This window comes from Bufo bufo, chromosome 1, assembly GCF_905171765.1.
Source record: "Bufo bufo chromosome 1, aBufBuf1.1, whole genome shotgun sequence".
In the NCBI taxonomy this organism is placed as follows: Eukaryota; Metazoa; Chordata; class Amphibia; order Anura; family Bufonidae; genus Bufo; species Bufo bufo.
The window spans coordinates 788,492,579-788,513,793 of NC_053389.1; the positions used below are offsets into that span (position 1 = coordinate 788,492,579).

General features: G+C 47.2%; 1 protein-coding gene across 3 annotated transcripts in view; it reads right to left on the bottom strand.

The window, feature by feature from the left end:
* The window catches only part of SLC44A2 (solute carrier family 44 member 2), a 39,363-nt gene extending 20,269 nt beyond the window's left edge, over nt 1-19,094 (bottom strand). For 2 of the 3 annotated variants that reach the window (XM_040414949.1, XM_040414948.1), the window contains exon 1: nt 18,908-19,094. In XM_040414949.1, coding sequence (XP_040270883.1) covers nt 18,908-18,950 — 43 coding nt within the window. In that variant the 5' untranslated portion in view covers nt 18,951-19,094. Of the gene's footprint in view, nt 1-8,803; nt 8,939-18,907 lie in introns of those variants that run through there. The other variant, XM_040414950.1, reaches the window with a different exon arrangement.
* Between the last annotated feature and the right edge of the window lie 2,121 nt (nt 19,095-21,215).

A 21,215-nucleotide genomic window follows, 5' to 3' on the forward strand; every position in this document is an offset into this window, starting at 1 on the left:
GAGCAGTATTATAGTAGTTATATTCTTGTACATAGGAGCAGTATTATAGTAGTTATATTCTTGTACATAGGAGCAGTATTATAGTAGTTATATTCTTGTACATAGGAGCAGTATTATAGAAGTTATATTCTTGTACATAGGAGCAGTATTATAGTAGTTATATTCTTGTACATAGGAGCAGTAATATAGTAGTTATATTCTTGTACATAGGAGCAGTATTATAGTAGTTATATTCTTGTACATAGGAGGCAGTATTACAGTAGTTATATTCTTGTACTTAGGAGGCAGTATTACAGTAGTTATATTCTTGTACATAGGAACAGTATTATAGTAGTTATATTCTTGTACATAGGAGGCAGTATTATAGTAGTTATATTCTTGTACATAGGAGCAGTATTATAGTAGTTATATTCTTGTATATAGGAGCAGTATTATAGTAGTTATATTCCTGTACATAGGAGCAGTATTATGGTAGTTATATTCTTGTACATAGGAGGCAGTATTATAGTAGTTATATTCTTGTGAAATTACTTCTTTACCATATAAGCTCCTGCCCCCCCCCCCCCCTCCTCACATACCATACGTCAGTTACAATATGAAGTGTCTTATGTGGCAGAGGGACATATCAGCACAATCAGGCACCAGCACCTAGGTTCCAATAAAACAAATCTCATCCAGTATCAGAGTTTTTTCAGACTTGAATACTTCTCCTTTACCTTCTCTCAGTTTCATTGGCTCAGTATCATAAGAAAAGGACAAAGTCCATAGAAACCTGAGGCCAAGTGTTCTGCCCGTTTCCTCATCTTCTTCCTATTAATGGCATTGTCTCAGATCTGCCATGGTTATATGCTCCAGTCCTATCCCTCCAATATGAACACAGAACCCCTGGGAAATATAAGCCACCAACTCAGCCAATATTAGTTACCCAACATTCCAGGAGAAAGAGAAATGCAGAGGAATGGATGGAGGCTTTACTGCAAGTACCTAGGCAGATTCAGCCATTCAGAAGTCAAGGATGGTCACCCATCTTTTCCCATCTTTCTGTAGATAAGCGGTCCCCAACCGCCGGGCCTTGGAAGATTGTTCGTTGGGCCGCAGTGATCAGGGCCGTCTTTAACGCGGTACTAATGAAGTGCTTCATTAGTACAGGAGTACCAGGAAGCGTTGAAGGATCTGTACTCACCCCTTCCTGGTCCTAGGCTCGGCTATCGGCTGTGCAGGGCTGCGAACAGCGCGAAGTCGCTCTGTGACCTCACACTGTGCGCCGCGATACACATCCGACAGCAGGATGAAGAGGATTGCGATGGTGACCAGGAGAGGCAAGTGTTTTTTTGTTTTTTTTATTTGCCCTGGGGCCTGACATAAGGGCTGATGGCTCACATAGGGGGCTGATGGCTGACATGGGGGGCTGATGGATGGCTAAAGGTTGGGGGGTTGATCTGAGGTCTGATTAACATTGGGGGTCTGATTGCTGGTCTGACCTAAGGTGTAATGAAAAATAGTTTTTTCTCATTGTTCTACTCTAAAACCTAGTTGCGTCTTATAGGGCGAAAAATACGGTACAGTGCAGCAGAGACCAGGTGCAGCAGAGACCAGGTGCAGCAGAGACCCTAGTCAGTTATATATTTTAATATGTACCTTGTGTTTTGTTATGCGTGTGAATCAGTCAGCGCTGACTAGTACCCCCTAAGCCCCACCCCATAACCCCCGCCCCCCAAAATTGTCTTGCATGAAACTGGTCCTTGGTGCAAAAAAGGTTGGGGACCACTGCTGTAGATGAGGATAAGTAGCAACAAAGTAATATTTTGTGCTGCTTATCTTCAATAAAAAGGTTCAGACCAGTAAAAGCCCAGCCTATTCAATGCCAGTTTCCCCATGATGGGACTATGGGAGATTGTCTGGGGGCCATGATGCTTCTCCAATGACCTGTTTGAAACAAACAAGCTGCAAGAGAAAGTAATTAAACCAATATTTACCTAGGAGTCAGTGGCTGAGAAGTATACATAAAGTAACTTAAAGCTGCATGCTTCAGTTGATATGCCTATCTCCTTCATTCACTATCTTGAGGAGAACCTAAGTCAGGAGCTTTTTGAACCAAGCAGACAGTAGATGAATGACACCCTAACAGATGTCCGGAGAAGGGCATCTTCAAAATCTATGGTTCCTATAAAACATCCTAACCCTAAGTTCCCAAATCAACTAATAAATGGAGTTCCTTTACACATCTCCTCCCTATCACACATTCATCATTGGAGGGTATTTGGGCCTTCAGATGTCTACTCCAGTGCAGAGGAAATTCTTCAGTTTTTCATGTGGCTATAGGGAATGTTACAGAACAATGCAAGTTATTTGTCGTGAGTCATGATGGAAAATGCTAACTTTGGGCTCGGCTGAAGGCCAAGAACTGGGAAGAATTAAGTCTCTTGTGTCCATGTCCTAGAATTTAAACTAGATGACAATTACAGGAGCCTTCAACCCAGTCAGATAATGAATGTAGCACTTGGCTGGAACAACTAGTCAGTTGGTTTGTGTGTCCCCACCAACTCATCACATAGCTCTAGCCCAACATTGACACCATCAACATAGGTTATGACATCAGGTGATTTTCTTGTTTGCCAAGAAGATGCCAAATTATTCTTTCAGGAGTACCTCCAGCAAGGACCAAAACCACCCATGAGCATAAAGTCTACACAGTAAGCAGTCTTCCAGCTTTGCTTCTGATAGCATTTTAGGTGTCAGAGAAACATGGTGCCAAACACAGAACCAGGTTGTGGGCACCAACAGTACATTGTGGCAGGAAGAGGGAGCTCCAGCTTCTGAGAAGTTTCATCCTCAAGCTTCGTGGAGCACCAACACATGACAGGTAAAACCAAAACTTGACCTGGTTCGGAGATCAGTTCTTCAGTGTCAGGGCCCCATGAGACATATCCGTATAGCTTTGTTTTCTGGACCACTCTGGGCGAGACATCCGGTGGAGATGTGAATAGTTTTGAGATTTATGGGTTGCCATCTCCATGATAGGTCACCAGATGCAACAGGCTACAGCCTGTTTAGGGCCAGTGTAGATATGCAAATCACATAGTGCCCAGCTTCAAGTTGTCTTAGTGACTCAATGACATTTTCAGATTCTGAGTCATCGCACCCGAGTCAGAAGAGTCACAACTCACAGATGTTTCACAAAGGACTTACGGCATAACCATGTACACTTTGGGTTTCCAGTTTGAAGACCTCAGGAGGACTACAGAGCGCAAAAAACTTCCTGTGACCACTTCAGTACATGTACAGAAGACAGGAAGACATGGGCAACCTGGCTCTCTAGTAAAAGACCAAACAACATCCAAAAAATAAAAAAAAATGGCAGAATTATGTAATGGTCTAAAAGAAGACCTGTCATTGGTGCCTACAGCAACCAATCACAGCACAGCTTTCATTTGTTTAGAGCAGAACACAAAATGAAAGCTGTGATGTGATTGGTTGCCATGAGCAACAAAGACCACTCTTCTTTTGGACATTTCCATAAGTCCTCCCCTTTGTTATATCCATGATCTGGCTTTCAGTAAGGCTAGGTTTACACGGCGACTTTGGCTGGACTCATTGTGCACGGCCAAAGATCGCAGTGTGGCACGATCTGCTTCACAACTAATGAAAGTGAATGGGGTTGCACTGTGACCCACAATTTGCCAAGAGCACGATATGACAGCTGAAAGATATCCAGCAATTTAGGATTTAGGGAGACTGTCCTGTCACAGTAACTTGTAGGTCACAGCACAACCACGGGCGTGCGCAACCAAGTTCATAAATCTGTCCCAAAGTATGAACGTGTACCATATGTATTAAAAGAACTGTGAAGAGCCCTCAACCATTTCCTAACTCCTTGAACCGAAGGCCCCCACAAGGGTGAAGGACAAGCACCCTCAGAGGCTCATTTGTGCGCCGGAGTTTACTTAGGCAGCATCTCCAGCACGACCATCAAGTCTAAGTTCTTGGTTAGAGAAATGACTTGGGTGCCACTGGTCTTTAAAATATTATACCTTCCAGCATTGACCATGAACACGTTTCATACCGTACTTTCTGTGCACAGGAGTCTTCCCATAAAACATCTGGAAACACTCAGTAATGGCAGATCCCCGAGCTTCTCTTTTATCAGATGCCAACAGACAATTGCTAGGATGTTGTGCTCACTATCACACAGCGGTTTATATTTTCCATTTGTTTCTGAGCAATCGGAGACCAGAAATGTTCCATCAAATGGGTTGTCTGGCTAAGAATACCCATTTCCAATAGGGGGGGCCTCCATTCAGGATCCTCAGCTATTAGCCAGAGTGGTTACAAGAAGCATCTCTTATTCTGGAGGACCTGGCATGTCAGTGAATTACAAAACCAACATATTGTTTTGATTAGTCATCATGTAATGCTTAATTTTACCTGCGGGGGCACTGCAGGAAAATCGAACACTTGCTGACAAGTTCTCTTGCAGATTAGAGGGGTCCCAGCAATGGGACAATATGTGATCATCTTATATTTAGTGGATCATGCTTTCAAAAACAGACTGTAAAAAGTAGACAACCCCTTTAAAAATACATTTCCCTCTGCCGGAACGATCTACGTCAGAAGTAATCTTCTTACGATGGCAACGGCCTGAGTTATAATACCGGAAAAAGCTTCTGAGTTCAGGGTTATGAGACAGCACTGGATTGTGGATTAGTTAAAGATAATCTACCTCTAGGTATCACTATCAGACATGTTGAGAGTTGTAGTATCAGAGCCACAGATTGAGGACCATCACTGTGGCTGAACGAACAATTATCCAACATCCAAATCCTAACAGTCCACTGATGATCTAATGTGTATCTGATCCCTCAACTAGCATTTTGTACTCTCCAAAATAAGCGCCGCCATAGCTTTCTTGTGGCCACTTTTGTCCCTCTTGTTACGGTAGTGGGTGTGGAACCAGTGTCACCCAACAGATTCTACTTGGAGCTACTCCTAAGGGCATTATCCTGGCAGTTTCATGTTTTTCACCCTTTAACCCCTGTACAAGGACCTGAACTTTGCTGCAGGGGAACCACTAGGCTGCTACCTCCTGCAGTAGTCTCTATGCAATTGACTGCTGACCCACGTGGTCAAGAGGCACCAGTGTGGAGCACCGAAGGGTCATGCAAAATCGTCAGGGACAGGCCAAGTTTGGAGCAGGCAGAGTACAAGTAATCTAATAAACAGTCTGAGGTCAGGGCAGACAGCGAAGAGTCAATACCGAGGGTTTGAAGGGCCAAAATCTAGGAAAACAGGCAAAAGTCGGTACACAGGTAAATAAATGAATATAGCACACCATTGCAGGAACTAGTAAGCTAGGAACCCATTGTTCAGGCACCTTCCCACAGGTGATGGCACTTTAAGTACCCCAGCCATTGGCTGATGAAGATTAGGGTGCACGCCAGCTGGCCCTTTAAGAGCTAGAGAGAGCATGCTTGTGTGCCTTTGGGCAGAGGAGAACAGCCTGAATGTAGGGTCAGAGCTAGCCTGGTGGCCAAGCACACTGGGAAGCAGGGGACAACGTGAGGAGGGTCTGCTCTGCTGGGAGAGGAGTTCAGAGCAGCACCGCTGTAACAACTTACTCCATGGAAATACATGTCTATTCATCCAAAACAAGGATGCATACTAGGAGTTTCACCTTTCTTGACGCAGGGACCCTTTGCAGTGAGCTGGTCATTGGGGTCCGGCTGCCAGAACCCCACTAATCAAAGGGGTGAACTGCAGGTGCCCTCACATTGAAGTCAATGAGCAACCACGTATCCCATGGTCTCTGACTGTACAAGAGATGCACTTTACAGCAGAGCTCCACTCTGGATACTAGAAGGGGGGCCTAAGTGGAGATTTTCATTTACCCTTCTAAGCTATGTGGACAACTCCTTTAAATGGGAAGTTGGGACACCTGAAGACAGGGGCGTAGCTAAAGGTTCATAGGCCCTGGTGCAAGAGTTCAACTTGGCCCCCCTTCCCTCAGTACTTTGTGGCCAGGGAAGCACATAGCCTTCGTGCTGCCTGAGGCAAAAATTTGCAATGGAACCACCGCATGCCAAATTCTTGACCTTACCCCCTTCCCTCCAGCCAGAGGTGCAACTTGACCAGCATGCACTCTCTATAATACTGGTGTCTTCATATTTGGCACAATGGTCTATAGGCCGCCTCAGGCTCCTCGGCCCGGTAGCGACTGCTACCTCTGCACCCCCTATAGCTATTCCCCTGCCTGAAGATCTGCTGATGGAGCTGTATGGGAAGTACCATGCTTTATACATAGGACATGTCCATAGATATTGACGAATCCTGTCCGTAGAGTAACTTCATGGAGGACACGTGTATACCAGTGGACAACAGTACCTTCCTCCACAAGCTGCAGTCTCTGACATCTGCTCTCTTGTCCTGAATTCCAGCACGGTTTATATTGGACTGGGCGGCCACTGTTAGGTTTGTCTTGTTTACCAAGGATGAAGAACGCCTTTCATTAATACGGTGGCCTTGGCATCCAGCAGAAGATGATCATCCAAAGCATCAAAGGCATAAATGACCCCCTGCCGAAGGAAGGGCCCAAGGCCAAAAAGCAAACTAGTAAATTTCTGTTGACGACCATCTCACATCCAATTTCAGCTTTAGCTGAAGCACAGGCCTACCGAATAAGGCTGGCCAGAGACAGGAGATGGTTGTCAGCTGACAACTATATTTGACTTGACCAAACAGGCATGTTATTTATATTGGGGGAGACCAAGGTAGGAAGATGCCTGAGCCCACTGGGCTTGGGAGATCTATTGTGATCCATGAAGACCAGGGTGACAGCCCTAAGGGGCACTTTCACCTGGAGGTGGCCCTGGTATGGAGAGAGCAGCATGACAGGTGCTATTCCAAGGAGGCCTTGCTTGAGAAAAGATTGCTTGTAGGTTCTGTGAGATTACTGATGAAATATAGGGAGTTGGTCAGGGCCCAGTAGGTTAGGAGTAGTATTCATGGTGTAACGGGCGGTCAGTGGATAGACTGAGACATAGGTCTGGCATCTGAGGAACGCGATAGATAAGACAGGCAGCAGATGTTATAATAGATTGAATTGGTGTCAGTCTGCTCCTTGGTAGACCCCAGTAAAAATGTATTGCCACAGTCTAGGGTGGGATGTGATAAAAGCGTGGAGAAGCAGGCTGGTCTTCTGTGTCAAGACAAGAGGGATGTGGCAGGTTGTGTCAAGTCAGAGGATTATAGGAAGGAAGACGACTTGTGTTCTTCACCCCCACAACTAGAACCAAGCCCTCTCCTTCCTACAAGGTAGCCATGGGACCTCCATAAAATGCTACCAGCCTGGCACATTGTACTGGCTATCTGACCAGGTTATCAGTCACTGCTAGTGGCCCAGGTTATCACATTGTACTGGTTATCTCACCTGGTTATCACACTGTACTAGTAACGTCAGCCCAGGTAATCAAATTGTACTGGTTATCTGACCTGGTTATCACACTGTATGAGTTTTGTCAGCCCAGGTTATCACATTGTACTAGTTACGTCAGCCCAGGTTATCTCATTGCACTAGTTACGTCAACACAGGTTATCACATTGCACTAGTTACGTCAACACAGGTTATCACATTGCACTAGTTACGTCAACACAGGTTATCACATTGCACTAGTTACGTCAACACAGGTTATCACATTGCACTAGTTACGTCAACACAGGTTATTAGTGTTGAGCGAACTTCTGTTTTAAGTCTGGCGTCTAAAGTTCGGCTTCCGGTTAGCGGGGAATCCCGATATGGATTCCGAATTCCATTGTGGTCCGTGGTAACGGAATCAATAATGGCCGATTATTGATTCCGCTACCACGGACCACAACGGAATTCGGAATCCTCCGCTAACCGGAAGCCGAACTTTAGACGCCGAACCTTAAAACAGAAGTTCGCTCAACACTACAGGTTATCACATTGTACTGGTTACCTGACCTGGTTATCACACTGTATGACTTATGTCAGCCCAGGATATCACATTGCACTAGTTACGGCAGCCCAGGTTATCACATTGTACTGGTTAGCTGTCCAGGTTATCCCACTGTATGACTTATGTCAGCCCAGGATATCACATTGCACTAGTTATGTCAGCCCAGGATATCACATTGCACTAGTTATGTCAGCCCAGGATATCACATTGCACTAGTTATGTCAGCCCAGGATATCACATTGCACTAGTAACGTCAGCCCAGGATATCACATTGCACTAGTAACGTCAGCTCAGGTTATCACATTGTACTGGTTAGCTGACCTGGTTATCACACTGTATGAGTTATGTCAGCCCAGGTTATCACATTGCACTGGTTACCTGACCTGGTTATCACATTGCACTGGTTATCTGACCTGGTTATCACACTGTATGAGTTATGTCAGCCCAGGTTATCACACACATCTAGTTAATGCGGTTACACCCTGACTGCTGGGAAGTGATATGGCTCCGGGTTATCAGATTTTGCAGGGTGGTATTTGCCGTTTACTTATTTGGGGCTGCATCACTTGTGCGTCACCATGTATCATGGCATTAAGAGAAGGCAGTCCCATGCAAAACCTCAAACAACACAACACCACCTTGAGCTCTGCTACATCCGTATACACTGGTTAGTAGCAGAATACAACACATCCCAGGATGATCTGCAGCATGTAGCTGATGGGGCAGTGCTGGTATTTCTACGCCATGAATGTGGGCACCAGACACCACCAGTGTCCTGTTTACACCAGTCCCATCACCCACATAAGTACCCACCGTCCGCCGCCATGACTTACCATGCTTCCCATAGTAATTCTCTTGATCCCCCATGCTGCCTGGGTCTCTCCTGCTGCTGCCCGCTCCCCTCTTACCTCCCCCGCCTGCCTTTTTTTCAGAGCTCTATTTTCTCAGCCTCTCTCCCCCACCCATGTCAGCTGGTCCCAGTCACCCAATTACACCTCTCAATCCCTTCCAAACTGGTCTGACTGGTGTCAGGTTCACAGAGGCGGAGGGGGAGGGCTGATCAAGGCAGGCTGGGAACCCAAAGCAGAGGTAGAGGTGGTGCTGATAGAGACCCCCTAAGTGGGAAAAGGCAGAAACAGGAGCGTGCAGCTGTTGTGTGGTGTCAGGCAGGGGCACTGACAGCGCGGGGGTGCCGCCATAATCTATGTAGCCCCGCCAAATTGTAGACAGCAGCTCAAGCTCACTGCACACTTTATACGGCTGTTCCCTCTGACCCCCCACCTGCACACATGCATGCTCGGCTCAACGTGTTCTCAATATGGAGACAGGAATAAGCGGATACCAGACTCCTCTGCCACCCCCCCAACTCCAGACTCCTCTGCCAGTGCTGGACCCCTTTGCCCACTCTGGATTCCTCTGCCTTTTCCAGACTCTTGTGCCAACCACAGACTCCTCTGCCAACGCCGGGCTCCTGCTTTTTTTCAGACTCCTCTGCCAACACCGGGCTCCTGCTTTATTTCAGACTCCTCTGCCAACGCCGGGGTCCTGCTTTATTTCAGACTCCTCTGCCAACGCCGGGCTCTTGCTTTTTTTTCAGACTCCTCTGCCAACGCCGGGCTCCTGCTTTATTTCAGACTCCTCTGCCAACGCCAGGCTCCTGCTTTTTTCAGACTCCTCTGTCAACGCCGGGCTCCTGCTTTATTTCAGACTCCTCTGCCAACGCCAGACTCCTGCTTTATTTCAGACTCCTCTGCCAACGCCAGGCTCCTGCTTTTTTCAGACTCCTCTGTCAACGCCAGGCTCCTGCTTTATTTCAGACTCCTCTGCCAACGCCAGACTCCTGCTTTATTTCAGACTCCTCTGCCAACGCCAGGCTCATGCTTTTTTTCAGACTCCTCTGCCAACGCCGGGCTCCTGCTTTTTTTTCAGACTCCTCTGCCAACGCCGGGCTCCTGCTTTTTTTCAGACTCCTCTGCCAACGTCAGGCTCCTGCTTTATTTCAGACTCCTCTGCCAACGCCGGGCTCCTGCTTTATTTCAGACTCCTCTGCCAACGCCAGGCTCCTGCTTTTTTCAGACTCCTCTGCCAACGCCGGGCTCCTGCTTTATTTCAGACTCCTCTGCCAACGCCGGGCTCCTGCTTTTTTTTTCAGACTCCTCTGCCAACGCCGGGCTCCTGCTTTTTTTTCAGACTCCTCTGCCAACGCCGGGCTCCTGCTTTATTTCAGACTCCTCTGCCAACGCCGGGCTCATGCTTTTTTCTGACTCCTCTGCCAACGCCGGGCTCATGTTTTTTTCAGACTCCTCTGCCAACGCCGGGCTCCTGCTTTATTTCAGACTCCTCTGCCAACGCCGGGCTCCTGCTTTTTTCAGACTCCTCTGCCAACGTGGCAGTGGCTTATCTGCTCTGAGAACAGAGGATCCCCAACGTTCCTCTAATGTATATGGTCACCTTTATTCACAGGGGCTCAGCAGACCGTATCACACACGATAGTCTTAGATAACACAGTATCACATATGATACACAGCTCCCCAGACGTTATCACGCATGATAGGCTAAGATACATCAGAGGTTTAGATACACCAGCTCAGCAGACAGCATGATACATGATAGGGTGATTCATTAGACTGAATCACATGTAATAGGATTAGATGCACATCTCTGAAGACAGTATCGCACATGGTAAGCCTAGATACACAGCTCAAGAGAGAGTATCACACATGGTAAGTTTAGATACACAGCTCTAAAGAGAGTATCACACATGGCAAGCTTAGGTACACAGCTCAGTAGACAGTATCACTTATGATAGGCTTAGATACACAGCTCAACGGACATTTTCACATATGCTAAGCCTACATACACAGCTCAGAAGGCGGTATCACACATGATAGACTTGGATACACAGCTCAGGAGACAGTATCACACATGATAGACTTGGATACACAGTTCGGCAGACAGTATCACACATGATGGGCTTGGATACACAGCTTAGCAGACAGTATAACACATGATTGGCTTAGATACGCAGCTCAGGAGACAGTATCATGCATGATGGGCTTAGATACACAGCTCAACAGACAGTATCATGCATGGTAAGCATAGATACACAACTAGGGAGACAGTATCGCACATGTTAGGCTTAGATACACAGCTCTTGAGACAGTATCACACATGATGAGCTTAGATACACAGCTCTTGAGACAGTATCACACATGATGAGCTTAGATACACAGTTCGGCAGACAGTATCACACATGATAGACTTGGATACACAGTTCAAAGGACAGTATCACACATGGTAAGCTTAGATACACAGCTCAGGAGACAGACAGGATAGAATACACAGCATCTAATATTAACCGTTTCCAGCCCTATATAACAGGACATGATAATTGGAGGGACTGCTGGCTGTTGTGTCCAGCTTTAAACGCCGCCATTTACTGTACACACGTGGATGCAGAGATATTTACCACCCCTTTAATGCTCGCTCTCAACAAGTTGTCACTCCTTTGGCCCCTCCCTCTCTTTATTTCCAGCCGTGCCCCCCCCCCCCCCCCGCCCCCCCGGCTATGTCTTTCACTGATCCCTGTGTGGTAGCTAAGCTTCATGCTGCGTTCACACCTCGCGTATACAGAGCTAAGCTACATCACATACATTTGTATATATGGTTCATAGTCCTTCTTTCATCTCTCTACACACACTGGCTTCCTGATGAGCTGAGCCAGCCTGAACAAGCAGAGCTGCAGTGTAAAGCATGGGAAGAAACATGTGACAGGAAGTGGATTTTGGACTGACACAGACTCCAATGGTCTGGAGTCACTGATGATAGTAAAACCAACCAGCGCCATCTGAGAGGACCCAGCACTTTTTAACATTACACAGACAGCTCAGGGGACAATGGTAATGCTTACTTTCTCCAGTGGTGGCGCTGCAAGACGAATGAGCCTCTGTGTGTGTCAAAGCTGTGCATGGGGCGGCTGCCAGTAAATGCCAGCAGATTAGTAGGTAACAGGTCACTGGAAATGCCGTACAGTGCCGACCTTACAGCTGAAGGCACATTCATATAGAGTTTTATACAATCATCGGCGGTTTGTAGGATTTTACGTCTGAAGCTTGTAAAACGGCTAAGGTAGCGCTAAAGCCCGCCCATCAGAGCCAGTGACGTCACCGAACACACTGCTGGGCGGAAGCCTCCACCTAGCAGTGTAATGATATAAACAAACAGACCTTGCCCTGCGCAATACAGCACAAGGCAAGGGAGAGCATCGGAGCATGTGGCCTGATCACAGCCGGATCTGGCGGCGCATGGTCATGTCCGGCTATGCCGGATTCGGTGAACTCCGTCAGGCTGTTCTTTTGCCAAAACACCCTGCCAATTTGAATCATCCCTAAATGTGTATTAGCAAAAACAGAAGGCAGTTAAGAGAGGGCAGGATCAGACTACGCATTGTTTATTTGTAATCTGTTACCATGGAGACACACAGGTCTGCACTAGAGCTGTAGGCAAAAAGTTTTAAGAAAACCATTTTCCAAGTGTCTTTGGAATGTTGAAAAGCTGGTTATAAAGGTGGACGTACCCTCTATGCATTTACACTATGGGGCCTACACTTAATGTAGATGGGATAGAAGTAGACTTTTGGCACAGACACTTTTGAGGTACTTTGCAACTATCTTTTACGCCCAAAATATGGCGCAATAAGTCACATAAGAAGACACCAGTATATTCCATAGCACATGGCGGGTTGGGGCCTTTCTACATATTTCGCACTGTTGACCAGAAGCTTTGAGCTAGGCCTCTGGTCAGGCCCGGCGCTACCATAAGGCAGACCAAGCGGCTGCCTTAAGGCGCACCCGGCGCAGAGAAGGGGTGGGCAGAAAAATGAACTTTTTTTTTTTTTTAAATAAATCAATTCACTTGCGTGCGACCGACGGTGCGAGTAGTCCGAGTAGTTCTTGCACCGCAGCGCCGCTGGGCGCCGGCCCCAGCCTGCGCAGCTGCGCTGCGTGCATGTGCGCGGCACCGGCGGCAGCTCACTCACAGAGCAGCACGTGAGTGAGCATGGCCGGTCACGGGGTCAGGTGGTGTGACTGGCGTGGCTCGCGGCGGCGGGCAGCAGCAGGGACTGGAGGGAGCTGGTGGTGACTCATGCTGTAAGCCACACACAGCCAGACTGCCGACTAGAGTGGTAGGTGAGCGAGCGCCAGTGCCATGGAGGGGGAGAAATGTGCCATGGGGGGAGATGGTATGCCATGGAAGGGGGGGAGAAATGTGACACAATAGGGGTCATGGGGGTGATGTAAAAAGGAGGAGGTGATGTGCCATGGAGGGGGAGAAATGTGACATGGAGTGCTGATTGCTGACATAGGGGCATGATGGCTGACATGGGGGCATGATGGATGGGGGCTAATGGCTGACATGGGGGCTGATGTCTGACATGGGGGCTGATCTGAGGAATTGAGGGTCTGATTGCTGGTCTGACCTGAGGTGTAATGGAAAATATTTTTTTCTGATTATCCTCCTCTAAAATCTAGGTGCGTCTTATGGGCCGGTGCGTCTTAGAGGGCGAAAAATACGGTCCTCAAACCAGCGATTGTCTGAAGCAGAGAGAAGATACCAGGACCACACAGAGGAGAAGCCAGCTGCCGCAGACGGGACCAGGGCCGGGTAAGCTGCGAGGGGGGGCTGCCAAAATGTAGCTTCGCTTGTGTTGGCAAAAATCCTTGCACCAGCCCTGCCTCTGGTGGCTGAGATCTGTGGCCAGGTGGATGATCTGAAGCCGTCTTAGACAACCCAAAATTCCGCCCACACAGGAAATGCTTTTCTTTTTTTTTAAATTCTAGAACTTAATCTTCAAACATCTGTTTCCTACAGAGTTAATGTGACCAGTCTCAAAATTTGTAAGGTTCCCACTGAACAGTTTTATCCTGAAGGGAAACAGGAAAGGTCGTCCACCCACTGCCGCCTTAATATATACATTAATCGTGTTAACCCTTTAAGGGGCTGGAAGACGAGTACCCAGACCATGGACAAGAGTGCGGCTGATTTTGGCAGAAAGCTTCCATATTTTTGTAATTTTGAACTACGTCATTTTCCTGTTCCGCACGTCCAGCCCAAGGTTAAAAATGACTATTCTTGTCAGGAAAACGGACAAAAATAGGACATGTTCAAGCTTTTTTTGAAGGACAGCAGACCGGAGATACGGAGGCGGACAGTACACGGGGTGCTGTCAGCAATTTTTGTGGCCCCAATGAAACGAATGGGTAAAACCAGGGGCGTACATAGAAATCACTGGGCCCCATAGCAAGCATCTGAATTGGGCCCCCTAACCCCACCCACTATCCACCCCTGGCCCGTCCCACCTCCTGTCCTGGCTCCTCCCATGCCACACCCCCATTAAAGAATCCCTAATGCCCCCCAAAATGCCTGGGGGGAAGGAGTAGGAGAGCACACTGTCCACTATGATCCTCCCAAACCCTTAATGCCCCCCAAAATGCTCAGGACAGTGTGCTTTCCTTCTACTCCTCTCCCCCCTGGCATTTTGGGGGGCATTAGGGGTTGAGGGGCTCATAGAGGACTCGGGGGGGGGAGAGGCTCATAGAGGACAGTGTGCTTTCTTCCTACTCTTCCCCGAACCTGAACATTTTGGGGTAATGGGGGCATTAGGGGGGCTCATAGAGGATTCAGGGGGGGGGGGGCTCATACAGGAAAGAGTAGGAGGAAAGGCGGGACATCATATAAGGATTTGTTGGTCTGCGGGTATCTGTTACTTCTTTACAATGTGCCCCCCTTGCCTGTCACTGCAGGGAGCTCCGCCAATATGCTGCATGTAGTACGCCATTACCCATGTGGAGAGTTCATGTATTAACTGTGCTCTTCAGATGAAACCCTAGGCTCTAGTATTATATGACCATCTGGTCATATAATACTAGAGCCTAGGGTTTCATCTGAAGAGCACAGTTAATACATGAACTCTCCACATGGGTAATGGCGTACTACATGCAGCATATTGGCGGAGCTCCCTGCAGTGACAGGCAAGGGGGGCACATTGTAAAGAAGTAACAGATATCACCCTGCCCCCCAGAGATTTGTAAACTAACACAGGCCTCAGGCAGCATAATATATAATATAGTCATAGTCAGAGTCGGCCGGGCCAGGCACTGCTGCAGGGAGTGCAGCCGGCAGTGACACGGCAGGACGAACGAACGGTACTTGTTCAACTTCTGAGTCTGAGTGACTTACTTCAGGCCAGCCAGCCAGGGACACAGTCGGTGCTTCAGAATCTTCCTCTTCATCACCTTAGCTTATGCACCCTAGCGACGGCGAAGTTCGAGCCGATTCTCCCGCCCCTTGCGCCACTGGCCAATCAGCAGCTGCCTCAACAGAATTGCTTTGTGCTGATTGGCCAGCGGCTCGAGCGATACATGCAGGCTGGCTTGATCCTGATTCTGCGTCAGCAGACTGTCAGGATCAGGTCAAATGGGGGGGGGGGGGGGGGGGCGGCTTGGCGGCGATTGCGGAAGATGAATTGGGGCTGGAGAAAAGCAGCCGCATAGCCGGCTGCAGGTCATGAGTGGGCGGAGCCAAATACTGTGGACGGGGCCTTCTCTGCGCTACGGGCCCCCCAGTGCCGCGGGCCCCATAGCAGTGGCGTGGTCTGCCTCTATGGGCGGTACGCCACTGGGTAAAACATCCAATCTGAAAAACTGCGGGCAAAAAATACGGTTGTGTGCATGGGGCCTTAATCAGATGTCAAAGTTGGTATCGGAGAACAGGCAGAACCAGGCAGGATTCATTATCACGGAGCAAGCAGGTATGTAGTCAACATACTGCACTTAGTTTGCCTAAGCTGACCACATGCGTCTTCGTAAAATATCCAGCCAGGCGTATCACTATTATACAGAGGACTACGCTTATTTGTATAGGAAGATAAGATCACAACAACTGTCCCACCCTGCAGAGCAGTAACCACAGCGTCCACTAGGCGACAGTATAATCATACCGGCCTACAGCTGTCATCGCAAAGATGACATCATCCATGTAACCCACATGCTGCCACCGCTGCGTTCTGCAGAATAGCATACTAAATAACAAACAAGTGGTAGTGAAGAGCCCCCAGCCTTTTCCAAACCATTTCCCCTGTTTTATAGGATGGACAACTAGGGTTTATCAAACCAACATCTACTGGAGCACAGAAAGCAGGGGTATATGGACTTAACGAGCAGCATACCTTACGGCAGAGATGTCAGACTCGTGGCCCTCCAGCTATTGCAAAACTACAATTCCCAGCATGCCCTGATAGCTGTAGTCTGTATGGGCGTGATGGAAATTGTAGTTTTGCAACAGCTGGAGATCCACGAGGTCCTTACGGTATTCAAAAACATCCAGATATGGGAGGAGATGTCCTACATATTGATGTTCCTCTAGGTTCTGGATACCTCAAAAGGTGGTCTATAGTTCCCGGCCTTGGTTGGTGTATAATAGAAAAGTAGAGTTCAACACACCCCTGAGATATCATATTATTAGATCTATCTATAACATACTTGTAGGTTCCCACAGATTAATTTTTAGATGTTCCTCTAGGTTCTGGATACCACAGAAGGTGGTCTATAGTTCCCAGGCTTGGTGTATAATAGAAAAGTAGAGTTCAACACACCCCTGAGATATCATATTATTAGATCTATCTATAACATACTTGTAGGTTCCCACAGATTACTTTTTAGATGTTCCTCTAGGTTCTGGATACCACAGAAGGTGGTCCATAGGGCCTGGGCTTGGTGTATAATAGAATGAGTTCAACACACCCTTGAGATATTGTATTATTAGATCTACCTATATCCTACTTGTAGGTTCCCACAGATGACAAGTCATTTTGGTTGTGGGATCAACAGGTTTTAGGTTCCATATTTCATTTGGACTGACACCTACGGGGTGTGGACCCTGTATATTTCAGCAGAAATGCTTGTGGTTTTACTTATGGTGATGACGTGTCATGGGAGATGATCACTGGGTAACAGCACATGATTCTCTACGTATACATTGAACCGTGTGTCATCCTTTTAAAGTTCTCCTTTCTCATGGCCAGTCTGCATCTACATCTTGTAGTACTTGAGTATTGTTGAATTCTATAACCAGTGCTGGGAAAACTTCCATGATGGACTTCATGGGGAGTAGATGTTGGGGCACACGTAGCAAACCCTCATACAATGGACATCCATGGCTCTAGAAACCATACAGATGCTAAAGTACTATTGTAGGCCGATGCACCTGGGAGGGCCGCACATGTGTGGGCATGGGCCAGTACCATGAGGAGCACTGTACATTGACTCTCTTATGGAGTCCTCTATGCCTATGAGCCCATTGACACCGGCTGAGGATCAGAAATGAAAAATGCTTGCTCCCGATCTTTGCTCTGTGTAAATATTCCACCAATCACTCAACAGGTGAGTGATCCGATTTTTTTTTTTTACGCGGCAATGAATATCGGCGTTTGTCAGTAACATATCGCCCCAATTAAACAGATGATGTGTTGTTGACAAAATGCAAACTGTATGGGGGGGGGGACAATCGTAAAAACAATCTTTTTCTCCCCTTTCAGTTTGCAATGAGCCATGACCCCTTAAATGGGCGATGATTAAATTGCGTATTTGTGATCGGCGAATGTTCAAGGCTGAAACAGCCCTGTATGAAAGGACCCGGAGAACATTGCCCAGGCTATGGCATCTCCTGACCAAGAGTAAGGGCAGAAAGAAGTATTGGTGCCACTGAACTTCGGAGTAAGTGAGGACCTTTGAGAATTAATGGGAGCAAAAATAAGAAAATCTGTAATGAAACTAGACCTTTAGGTACAAATGAGCAAAGAGAGGAAGTGAAAAGAGGAGGAGGAGGAGATGGAAAGAGAGACGGAAGGAAAACCTCAACAATAATAAGGAAACCTGAAGACCCAACAGAAAACACAACAATGTGAAGAAACACCATGGATATATGACCAGTATCAGCTAATATGGAGAAATAACAGAGGTTATATGGAGTAATAGAAGGAGATATAGGAGAGGTTAAATGGAGTAATAGGAGGAGATATAGGAGAGGTTATATGGAATAATAGAAGGAGATATAGGAGAGGTTATATGGAGTAATAGGAGGGGATATAGGAGAGGTTATATGGAGTAATAGGAGGAGATATAGGAGAGGTTATATGGAGTAATAGGAGGAGATATAGGAGAGGTTATATGGAGTAATAGGAGGAGATATAGGAGAGGATATATGGAGTAATAGGAGAAATAGCAGAGGTTATATGGAGTAACAGGAGGAGCTATAGCAGGATATATGGAGTAATAGGAGGAGATATAGGAGAGGATATATGAGTAATAGGAGGAGATATAAGAGAGGTTATATGGAGTAATAGGAGGAGATATAGGAGAGGTTATATGGAGTAATAGGAGGAGATATAGGAGAGGATATATGGAGTAATAGGAGGAGATATAGGAGAGGTTATATGGAGTAATAGGAGGAGATATAGGAGAGGATATATGGAGTAATAGGAGGGGATATAGGAGAGGTTATATGGAATAATAGGAGGAGATATAGGAGAGGTTATATGGAGTAATAGGAGGAGATATAGGAGAGGTTATATGGAGTAATAGGAGGAGATATAGGAGAGGATATATGGAGTAATAGGAGGGGATATAGGAGAGGTTATATGGAGTAATAGGTGGAGATTTAGGAGAGGTTATATGGAATAATAGGAGGAGATATAGGAGAGGTTATATGGAGTAATAGGAGGAGATATAGGAGAGGTTATATGGAGTAATAGGAGGTGATATAGGAGAGGTTATATGGAGTAATAGGAGGATATATATGGAGTAATAGGAGGAGGTATATGGAGTATAATGCTCCTCATTATCACTATACTATGTCCCGGCCTGTAGTACTGCTCTTACCATACGCTCCATCAGGAGGTGTCTTCTCTGTGTCATCCTCCATGTCTCTATACTGGAGTGCTGTGTGCTCCGGGTCTCCCCTCCTATATCAGAGGCTGCAGTCTGTAGAGCCCCCCCCCCCCCCGCCTCCATACAGGAGCTGTGCAGCCCCCTCCTCCCTGCTCGGATGAATTCCTCATCCCCTCTCCTCCAGATGTCACTTCTGCAGCAGCCTGGCCACGCCCATAATCTTCATAATGACACCACACCCTATAGGCCTTCCACCAATAGGAATGAAGGGGGAGTGCCCTTGGTCAGTCTCCTCTGATACAAAGCCCGCTGCTACCCTCTTCCAGTGTATGACTGATGCTCTGTGTGCTTATATCAATGGCCCTGGATGTGCACGTGCGGCATTATAGGGAGGTTTGGTTTACCGTTACATACTAGGCGGTTTTATATGTCATGCCTGCATGTATAATTCATGCTGGATATCTGAGGTGATGAGATCATCCCAGGGTGTGTGACAACAGTGGACACTTAAAGGGGAATTACTCAGATTTATCAAACTGGTGTAAAGTAGAACTGGCTTAGTTGCCCATAGCAACCAATCAGATTCCTCCTTTCATTTTTCAGAGCTCCTTTGGAAAATGAAAGGTGGAATCTGATTGGTTGCTATGGGCAACTAGGCCAGTTTTCCTTTACACCAGTTTTAATAAATCTGTGTGTACTCCACATGGGTGATGTGCAGTACACACAGGCCCCTATCAGAGGTCCTCCATCTGCACCCAAAGAGGAGACGCCTGTGGTGCCGTCAAGTATTAGACATTGTGATGGATCCCACCATTTACCCTCCTAACCAAGTGACAACATCCATCAAGATCAGTAGGTGTGCAATAGTACAGCATGAATGCCACTATTAGCTCCTCCCTCCTGTCACCCTGTGGTGGGAGGAGCAGACTCCATGTCACATAGCTCCTCCCACCTGTAACACCCTGGGGTGGGAGGGGCAGACTCCATGTCACATAGCTCCTCCCTCCTGTAACACCCTGGGGTGGGAGGGGCAGACTCCATGTCACATAGCTCCTCCCTCCTGTGTCACCCTGGGGTGGGAGGGGCAGACTCCATGTCACATAGCTCCTCCCTCCTGTGTCACCCTGTGGTGGGAGGAGCAGACTCCATGTCACATAGCTCCTCCCTCCTGTAACACCCTGTGGTGGGAGGGGCAGACTCCATGTTACATAGCTCCTCCCTCTTGTCTGTGTCACCCTGTGGTAGGAGGAGCAGACTCCTATTAAACCTGTTTTGTTTATTTGTAAGTACTGCCCCTGGTGGCAGAGAGAATGTAAGGCAGGTGTGGGGACTTGCTCTGGTAGACAGGACAAGCAGACGCAGAATAGAGGCAAAGACCAGTTTGTAACTCAAAAACTTCAGTGTTTTATTCACATTTAGGCCTCATGCACACGACCATTCCGTTTTTTGCGGTCCGCAAATTGCGGATCCGCAAAACACGGAAGCCACCCGTATGCCTACCACAATTTGTGGAACAGAACAGGCGGCCCATTGTAGAAATTCCTATTCTTGTCCGCAAAACGGACAAGAATAGGACATGTTATATATTTTTTGCGGGACCATGGAACGGAGCAACGGATGCGGACCACAACAACGGTCGTGTGCATGAAGCCTTAAGGTACTTTCACATTAGCGTTTCTCTTTTCCGGCATAGAGTTCCGTCCTAGGGGCTCAATACTGGAAAAGAACTGATCAGGCATATCCCCATGCATTCTGTATGGAGAGCAATCCGTTCAGGATGCATCAGGATGTCTTCAGTTCAGTCCTTTTGACTGATCAGGCAAAAGATAAAACCGCAGCATGCTACGGTTTTATCTCCGGCCAAAAAAAATGAAGGCTTGCCTGAATGCCAGATCTGGAATTTTTTTCCATAGGAATGTATTAGTTCAAAATACCAGAATGCTGGATCCGTCCTTGCGCAGACCGAAAAAAAGGTGAAAAAATTAAATGCCGGATCCGTTTTTTCAAATGACACCGGAAAGACGGATCCGGCATTTCAATGCATTTTTCAGACTGATCAGGCATTTTTAAGACGGATCAGGATCCTGATCAGTCTTACAAATGCCATCAGTTGGCATACGTTTTGCCGGATTCGGCAATGGAACTGCTTGCCGGATCACTCTGCCGCAAGTGTGAAAGTAGCCTTATGGCAACAAAACAGTACGACAGTCCATTTGCAGTTTTGGTGTTCGTTCACACCTAGACAGTTCATACAGCAAAAGAGTCACCTGTTATCCTAGGTGTTAGTTCACACCTGATC